General features: G+C 36.5%; 1 protein-coding gene and 1 long non-coding RNA gene across 3 annotated transcripts in view; one reads left to right on the top strand and one right to left on the bottom strand.

Annotated features, from left to right (window-relative positions):
- Nucleotides 1–10,000, top strand: part of LOC136832671 (neuronal acetylcholine receptor subunit alpha-10-like) — a 415,833-nt gene that overhangs the window by 350,271 nt on the left and 55,562 nt on the right. For both annotated transcript variants that reach the window (XM_067094006.1, XM_067094017.1), the window contains exon 5: nt 8,573–8,682. In XM_067094006.1, the coding sequence (XP_066950107.1) occupies nt 8,573–8,682 (110 nt within the window). The remainder of the gene's footprint in view (nt 1–8,572; nt 8,683–10,000) is intronic.
- The window catches only part of LOC136832672 (uncharacterized), an 89,386-nt gene that overhangs the window by 51,266 nt on the left and 28,120 nt on the right, over nt 1–10,000 (bottom strand). The window lies entirely within an intron of this gene.

Here is a 10,000-nt window from a genome sequence, read left to right as displayed (position 1 = left end):
TCCCCCAGTTTCACCTTTAGAGCCTTGTACTTCATTTCCTTTACTTTCTGGATCTCTTTATCTTGCTGTCCAACCACTCCAACGCCTCTTTTCACTGTCTTAAGCGCTAAATAGTCGAAAGTACCTCAGTGCTTATCTTAACAGCCTAATTTGTCTAAATCACTCAAAAATCCCATACGCGTCTCATCCAACTGCTGCGATCTGTTCCCCTTTTGTAGGCCATCTTCCGATACCATCTGATCCCCTTTTCTTCTCATTCTACAGTTGCTATCTGTTACTCCCTGGTTCTCCATCCTCCAGTTGGTATCCAGTCTCCCACTGACACCTCATCTAGCAACTGTTATCCTTTCCCGTAACTAATAACTTGTTCACATTACTAAATCACTCATCAGTCAGTTACACATTCCGAATATCTAAAACCTGCCACCCATTAGAACCCATCTACCGCAATTGCCTATTTCTTCAGTTCTTACCCCATTCATTCCTAGCTGTTTCCTCATTCCCTATTTATCCATTCCCAATATATAAATCCTGCCATTTAAATCCATTTACAATATTTACCCATTTCTTAAGTTCCTACCCCATCATTACTTTTACCTCATCCTCTGACTCGTTTCCCTAATTACCCATTCCCAATATCTAAAACCCGCCACCCAATTAAACCCAATCACAATAGTTACCCATTATTTAAGTTCCTACCCCATTCATTACTTTTTACTCATCCCCTACCTCAATCCCTATTAACTTATTTCCAATATCTAAAACCTGCCACCCATATAAATCCATTCACAATAGTTTTTCATTTCTTAAGTTCTTAACCCATTCATTACTCTTTCCTAATTCCCTGCTATTTACAATAGTTACCCATTTCTTAAGTTCTTAACCCATTCATTACTTTTTCCTAATTCCCTGCTATTTACAATAGTTACCCATTTCTTAAGTTCCTACCCCATACATTACTTTTCCTCATCCCCAACCTCACCACTATTTACCCATTCCCAATATATAAAACCTACTACCAATCTAAACCCATTTACAATAGTTACCCATTTCTTCCGTGCTTACCACATTCCTTACTTTTCCCCATCCACTACCTAATTCGGTGCTGCTTGATTGTTACCTACGCTTCACCTACTCCGAGGTGATAGTACTCAAAACCGTACAGTAAATGTAAAGTAGACGGCTGCACGAAGATATCGTTTACTAATAAAATTTGTCGACCACACAATATAGAAATGGGTGTATATAATACTCTGATCCCCGAGGGGCTAGTACTAAACACGCGTCCCAAGGAGCTTCCGTTATGCTTACTACTAGCACCTCGGAGTAGCACCCCTCATTCTTTATATCAAATTCTGCTCTCCTTTCCCATACAGCTGAACTTAATACCCATTGCTAACTTGTTACCTTTTTCTTCATTTACAAACTCATCCCGCACAACCACTTTTACTCCATTGCCCACTTCACACCAATTACCCTTTACTGAGATGGCAGCTCGATTGCAACAGTTATGGCGAGGGATATCCTCGACTCCATCTGCACTCTTCGCCTGATCCCTCTCACTTTCGAATCATCAGTTGAACGAAAGCTCTTGCTTGGAAGGCTTTGGGGAGTCCTGCTTGCAGTTAGAAGCCAAAGGTTAATGGGACCATTGGGATAGAATTCGATTTGGAAGACTGCGTCTGGTTGATCCTTGTCTCTTAGGTTAATGCTTTCACTAGCTCCGCGGTTAAAATGTTTGTTTGTGTGGATAGCATACAAAAACGCACACGCACACACATTATATACTCATCCATCTTTTATAATTCCCCTTCGGTGATGTTCCCGAAGTAGCGTTAATTGGATACTAAACGACATTTGTAGCTTAATGTTTGAATATAATATTTAGATATATATATATATATATATATATATATATATATATATATATTTATATATATATATATATATATATATATATATATATTGTATATACTATATAGATAGATAGATATAGGTTTATATATATATATATATATATATATATATATATATATATATATATATATATATATTTTATATATATTTTTGTATGTGGGTATATAGATATATATATATATATATATATATATATATATATATATATATATATATATATATATATATATATATATATATGCGTATATGTGTGGTTTATATTCATTGGTGTAAGAGGGTATGAAGAGGGGATATATATAAAACAGCTAGTACTGAAATAATAAAATTGAAAAATTCATGAAATAAAAAAAGCAAAAGGAGAGCTGCTTAAGTGCAGCTGAGGGACAAAAACGATCACGTATCCTTATCCAAAAGGATAAAATGAAAAGATGAGGTTATTTGAAATAATTTATAGGTAAATATCACTAAATTCTCCATGCGGGAAAAGAAGTTGGTCTTCTGGGACTTTGATGCAGACAAAGGTTAATGAGTAAATGGATCTAAGAATTAAAGATGCAGAAGTAGTCACACCATCTAAAGACACTGTAGTCCTGTATTGATGAAATGAATATTTTGAAAGACTTTTGAATGGTGAAATGGAATGAACTATAAAATTTAGACCAATGGCCAACCGCTGGGACCTATGAGGCCATTCAGCGCTGAAAGGGAAATTGAGAATAAAAAGGTTTTGAAGGCGTAACTGGAGGAAAACCTGCCGTTCCACTATGAAGTATCTGTTAGGAGAGGGAAGAAAGTAAGATGGAGGAGGGAAAATATCAACGGAGGCACAGTGAAAGGGATGAAATGGGTCGCAGCTAGGGGCCGAAGGAACGCTGCAAGGAACCTTGAGTGATCTTACAGTGCACAGCGTGAGGTGCAATAACGGCACTATCCCTCTACGGGGTCTTTAGCATGATGAGGATACAATGATGCAAGATTGGAAGAAATTAGTTTACATCTAACAACGTTTATGGAAGTGATTGGTAAGGATGTTGGAAGGTCAGTTAGGAGGTTGCAGAACTGAATGCAGCCTGGAGCTTACCAGATCACATGTGAGATGCTGAGGAAGAAGCATAATGGTGAATGCCCGACTAGGCATCTGACCATCTTGTTTCTGTATATCTATATAAAGAATATTTCCAACAGAAATCATTCCTTCTTATTATGGCGGCAAACAGATTTTTTTTTTTCTATTTTTAAGACGTGCGTGACATATTCCATCTTAAAGGTTAACCTAGGCGATTACCCTGAAGGATTACAGTCATCAGCCCAGATACATAGTAACAAGACTAGTCTTATCAATCCCGCCCGGGGTGTTATGGTTTTGGTTCGGTTTGTTTGTTTGTCTTACTATATATCGGGAGAGATAACCATGCAATGTTTGGGGAATTGGTTGCTCAGCCTAGGTACCCCCGAAAGGAGATTATGCCTCTTTATATGTTTGTCTGTTTAGTTGTTTCATGAGCTTTTGTTATCAGGATTACTCAAAAGCTTTTGGATAGGTTTTAACGAAAATTGTATCGAAGGTGGGTCACGTGACTGGAAGCATGAGGACAGAATCTGGGAGAGATAGCAATGTATTCTTTGAGGCGAAGTGACTTACTGATGGATATATTGCTAAGACTTGGCAGAATTTTTTGGTCTCTAAACGCATCGTTTTAAATATTCCAGACTAAGCACTATTACCGTAGATTTTGTTAAACAAATTTAATCATTATTTAAGACTCCTCTCAACATGTAAGATTTCGTTTGAATCCCACGATTAACCGTTTCTAGTCGACATAAGTAAGTGCTCATAAGGCTTTGAATTTGGCGGAGATTTGCTTCTTTGGATTCTTTAAATTACTGTGAATCATTTATTGTCTGATTCCGGTAAATTTTACGATGAAGTAAACTTAACTACCTAATTACTCTTTTGGTAACAACAAAATCAAAGTTTACTCGAATCAGTTTACGAAAAGAATGTGATTTAAAAAAGAAACAAAGTCAGTCGTTAATGCTAGAAAGGAAGGTTCACAGAGAAAAAAAAACATTACGCTCTGGTTCAAATAGGCGAACAAAATGCCAGGTCTTTTATCTTTGCTGCAGTTCGTCTCTAAGTTGTGTTTCTCATTACCTTGAATATACGGAACCAAAGAGAAATGGGCCGTTGTAAAGGTTAGAGTCACCGAAGCAAAAAAACTATCCGAAAAAGTTTTCTTTGTTGACTTTGGGGCAGCAATCATAAGACGAGTGGAAGGCCTTTATTATGACAGCGCACGACCAATTTCCATTTGTTCTCCTCAAAAGAATGGAAAACTGTATGAAGATGCCCGCTACCTGGGATATTTAGCTTCAAAACATTTGCTTAGATGGAATCGATTTACAGAAGTTATACACCCCTGATGATAATCATAATAAGCAAAAGATTTTCATTAATTAAGACGACGTTAAGAAATTTAAGTGACAGCACAAGGCTTGGATAACTTGTTTTAAAAGTTCATTATTATTATTAATGTTTCTGATGCTGCTGCTATTACTATTCATGAAAAGCAAACTTTTATATGGAAGAGGTCATTAACTTGCAAAGCAGGTTTCTACAGGACACAGAGTTCGTGTGAAAACAAAGCAATGAAAAAAAGAACAGAGGCAAGTTAACAATAAATATCCACAGGCAAAAAAACAGCAATCTAACTACAGTAATGATAAATGTGGGGCTACCTTATTACCATTTTATTTGCGAATTCCGATGGGAATTACACCGTAATCCCCTTGTCTACCTCACACATACCGGATTAAATGAGTTGATGTTAGAAACAGTCAATCATATTGTCACTGGTACTCCCGGGAACAAATTATACATTCATATAGTATAATAAGGAAAAAACATCTTGAATAAAAACTCTGTGAGATAAGCATCAAAGGGTTACTAACCAGAATTCTTGCTCATCTTGAAGAAAGCAAAGTTGTCATTGCTTAGAACAGTAGTGAGCACATCTAACGGAGATTCATGCATAAACAGGAAGCAATATGACTCTTTTTCATTACTTATAGTGAAAGACTAATAAATTATTTTAAATTCAGTATGGAATTTGCTATTTTCCCCCTCACGATATCATAATAGCATACTTTGTTAAATTTTACCAGAATATGCTTAAGAACGAGTGATTGGTTGTATGAAACTTTAACATATTAAACAAAATAACTGAAAGTGTGGAATTAAGTATGGAAGCAATTTTTTAAAACAAGAAACAAAGCTGTCACATAAAATTAGTTAAACAATAATCCACTAATTTACTGAAATGAATAATAACATTTTGCATCATAATGTTATGGAAATCAATAAGCGAGAATGTATGCACACCGACATGTAGAATATATCTTATGATTATGCAAGCATCTGTATCTAAAATAAAGGAAAAGAGATAGAGAAATTTCATATAAATAAGTGCAACCAAAAATTCTCTGCAAGAAACACAGCGTACAATTATAATGAGCTCTATGTAATTTAATTCACTGATTTCTGCGGAAGAATTTAAAAGCAAAACTGATCGACCTCCATAAAATGAAAATAATATCCACAAAATAGGCATGACTACAACAAAGGCTTATCTGCATCACAGCTTGTAAGGCCAGTGAAGGATTGAAGGATAAAAGACTTCAGTGCAGCGTCTGCGGATCGCGATAGGACGGCGGAAGGCCGAAGACTGGAGGATGCTGGGGCAGAGAGATAATTTCAACGGCTGATGGAAAATTATGGGAGACTTTGTACAAGCATCACTGCGAGACACGGAGTTAGTCATTTAGATTAAAATAATGGGTTTTTTGGGAGGGGGTGGGACTGAGTTGGCGAGATATTTATAACGATATGTATGTATGTATGTATGTATGTATGTATGTATGTATGTATGTATGTATGTATGTATGTATGTATATATATACCTGTATACAGTATATATTTACACATACATATATGTATGTATATATATATACATACATATGCATATTTTTATATATTATATATATATATTTACAGTATAGATTAATGTATGATGTATTCATGTGTTAATTATCTGTACAAACTTAACATTGCAAGTAGACAAAGTCATCCTTTTAAATTTATATAAAATAGATGCACTCACCGATATGTTCATATCCCCATTCTTCTAAATGGACAAATAAAATGACATCATACTACAGTCATACGAAAAATACAAGAAAGTTTCCTAAAAGTTCTTAGGTTTCGTTGTCGTTTACTGAAATCTTCCACAGTACTAGTTCTGAAAATATGGAAATCATCTTTATCGTTATCTACGAGATTTCATCCCATTACTTACCCCGCGCTAATTGTATTCCATTTATTGACTGACTCAAACGAAAATTTCCTTTGATAACATTCAGGAAATTACAGCTTTTCAGTCACATTCATGTAGTGCTTCAACAGCTCTTCTAAGGATAATGATAAGATATGGTAGAGAATTTCTTGACAACTGTCGCGAAAGGTCACAACAATCTATCTTCTTTTTTGGTATTTTCTGTTCTGACTTATTCATATGATACATCACATTGTTAAGAGAAAGTCTTTATTTAGAATCAGCCTACCATCTTCTCTCTAATTCTTTTCATCTTGAAGAGCACTTCTTTTCGACAATACTACTAACACATTATCCATTATATCGATTGTTTCATACGTTACTCATAGTGAATTAAACCAGATGATTCACATATCTCCACATCTAGTACTATAAAAAGAAACTCATATAAAAGGCAAAACATAAAACAAATAAACACTGAGCAATATAAAGGAGACGGAATGCAATAAGTGTCTCAGCCGGCGTCTTTCTTCAAGAGATATCCTGGAAGCACTGCCCGAGAAAAGAACGCACCCGCGCCATGCTGGAAGCTGAGGGTAATTTCCCCGAAAGTCAAGAGTGACCATCGATAAACACTCCGTCTGCGGAAGTTACAATTCAGGAAGCAGACGCGATGCCAACCCTCGGATGATTTTTCTTTTTCTTCGGCTCGCTTACGCGATGGAAATGAAAAAATAAATCCTAACATCATCAGTGTATCTAGGGATTATTTTTTTGAGGGCATATCTGTCATGGGTTGGGAGATTTGGTGCCCATGTCTCTCCTGCCCGTTTTGTGAAAATGGATTTTATTAATTACACAGAAAAAATGATGGCTAAAATGATCAAGTGATTCACACCCATGGATACGTTGAATGTTCCTCTTTGCCACTAATGAGAAAGCTACAAACGCTTTATGTAGTCCTGAAATGAAATGGAACACTAGATTTAGGCCAATGGCCAAGCGCTTGGACCTATGAGGTCATTCAGAGCTTAGGGGGAAATTGAGAGTAGAATGGTTTTAAAGGTGTAACAGGAGGAAAACTTCGTTGTTGCACTATGAACCAACTGTTGGAGAGAATATGAACGGAGGTACACTTACAGGAATGAAAGGGGTTGCAGCTAGGGATTTATTCCTAAAATATCAATAGTTTATTAACTAAAAAAAGGGACAAATCTTCGTCTGCAGAACGATAACAATAACAGTATCTTCTCTAAAAATGTTAGAACGCATGCGCACACGTATGTCTGTTAGAGCACCGAATAAAGCATTGTAACATAACGAGCGAGCATTTGTTGCAAGAGTAAAAATAAAAAAAAAAAACGAAGAGAAAAATGAGGGATGTAAGTACGCTGAGAAAGAGGAAGAGAGAAATTTCCCCGTCCTGGCCAAGTGAAGAACGATAGCGTATTTCCAAGAGTGACGTTTCCCGCGACAATCTTGAAATTCTGGCGTAGAAATGACACTGAAAGATCGCTGGCGGTCTAAAAGGCGGCCGGGACTCAAAGGCGGCCATGTTTGCTTGGGAATTTTTTTTTTTCCAGGAAGGATGGTCTGATAGGACCAGGGACATTTCTTGAGGACACCAAACAAACAAACTGACAGGGATGAAAATTATCATTCTTGAAAGAAGGATGAGTCATACTGGAAAGCTACGTACTCAGCCAGTTCCTAGTCCTTTTGAGATCATAAATGTTTTCATTTTATAACTAATTTTTCAAGATAAGAGTTAACACATTTTTCTGTCCATTGCGTTTATAGGGTAATGTACGAATCATATTTTATCCAACCGATCTCATACTTTATGCGACAGTAATTCAATATTACCCCTTATTTGAATCTGCATGGGCGTAGACATTCAAAATTCAATCCTCTTTCATAATACAACTCATTTGGAGAAATTTTGGTCCCTTGGTTTTTCTAACCTAGGCCAGTGACGATTCCATGGAAGCCATTAGTAATAATTCCAGTCTTGACTATTATCCTATTTTGAAACACTACACCCGCCCCAATTCTCCCTGACAATTTGTGTGAATTCTGCCTTTCTTTGCCTTTATTTATGCCGACAATTCAATTCGGTATTCATTGGCCATTAAGGCAATCAATGGAACCCAATTGCCACACAAAACCGCAATAGAATACTTGAGATCCCTTCCAGCAAACAATAAGACGGCTTCTAATTATCCTTTCCGCTCCTTTCTCTCCTATGATTAATGAACATCTCAGCCATTAGTCAGTGATTAACGAGAGAATAATTTCTGCCTTTTGCGGTCTCTTCTTAACAGATGTGGCTCGACTACAGCCTCCAGTGGAACGCCTCTGACTTCGGCAACATCCAAGTGATTCGTCTTCCAGCCGAGAAACTCTGGAAACCTGACATCATTCTCTATAACAAGTAAGAATGCCACTGCTATTGTTGATTTTGGTAATATTTTTAGTATCAACATCTGTCATAATATTCATGATTGTGTCCTTATTACTGTTGGCGGAAGTAGCGTTAGCGTTAATGAATAATAACATTTCTTATGTTGTCCCTGGAAATAGGATATCACCATCAATAACAAGTATGATTGTTATCGTTATCAATGTACATAGTAGGAGTATTAGAAATCCGGGTGTTAGCAGCTCTGAAACCCGGATATCCTCTATAAGCATGATTATTAACTTTATTGTTTTTAAGAGTAGTATTAAAATTATTAGCATTAATAACAGTACTTTGGAAACCGGATATCCTTAATGATATTAGTAATAGTAGCTCTGGGAATTTAGTAACAGTATATCTTGTATTCGAGCGGTGGTGAGTGCCATGGCTATAATCATAATCATGCTTGGCATATATTAAAGCCTTAGCTCTTTTTGTTATTTATTTTCTTGTGTGTGATGACGATCGTGATGATAATGTCGGTGGTGTTGAAGATGATGACTCTCCTTTTATTATTCACAGAGACCAACCCTCCTCGAATTTATTTGGGTCATGAAATCATAAAACATTCACACAACTGGAAGCCGCAACATATGTCATATCTGGTCCGGTTCTTTCCCCGGTAGAATTAACAAAATCCTCTTACAGACTAAGACCTTTCCTTCCTCGCGGATTCCCTCCACTTTTTGGTTTGGTCAGGAAGGGGATTCTCTCGCTCCTAACCATAATCGCCACTTTTGCGTTTCCTGTTCTGCTCTAGTCTAGATTGTTTCATCCAGTTCGTTCTGTACAAGACACTTGCACTGGACTTCGCTCTCAGCTTTAAGATGCATATCTAAACTGTCTCACTTTGAGGCAAAATAATTTCTCCTTTGCTACATGTTCTGGAATAGCTCTTGTTGATGTGTTCCGTATTTGCAAACACTTGCACTTTACCTCACACTATGTTTAGGATATATATAGAAGTCCAGAACATTCTGCTACTCCAGGCTAAAATATCCACCATTGCAAGTAAGATCTTTTTCTTCAATTTTGTCTTCTGTACACCTGTTTAGCTTTTTTCCCTGGCGGGGGGGGGAATCTCTTTTCTCCAAAACATCCTATACAAAGCTAAAATATCTGTTTACTAGCAAGATGAAAGTAGTATTTTCTCTGTTCATCTCTAGTATGCAAATCTCGTCTTCTTTTCTCTCCCTTTTCTATGGGGAATTCAGACGTTAAAGTGTCCTCTCATTGATTACTTTGACAGATAAAAGTTTCATAAAAGGGAAATGATAAACTTCATATATCT

Source organism: Macrobrachium rosenbergii, chromosome 4 (genome assembly GCF_040412425.1).
Source record: "Macrobrachium rosenbergii isolate ZJJX-2024 chromosome 4, ASM4041242v1, whole genome shotgun sequence".
Lineage (NCBI taxonomy): Eukaryota > Metazoa > Arthropoda > Malacostraca > Decapoda > Palaemonidae > Macrobrachium > Macrobrachium rosenbergii.
The sequence above is the reverse complement of the archived record's forward strand: the minus strand, read 5'-3'. Positions and strand labels throughout refer to the sequence as shown.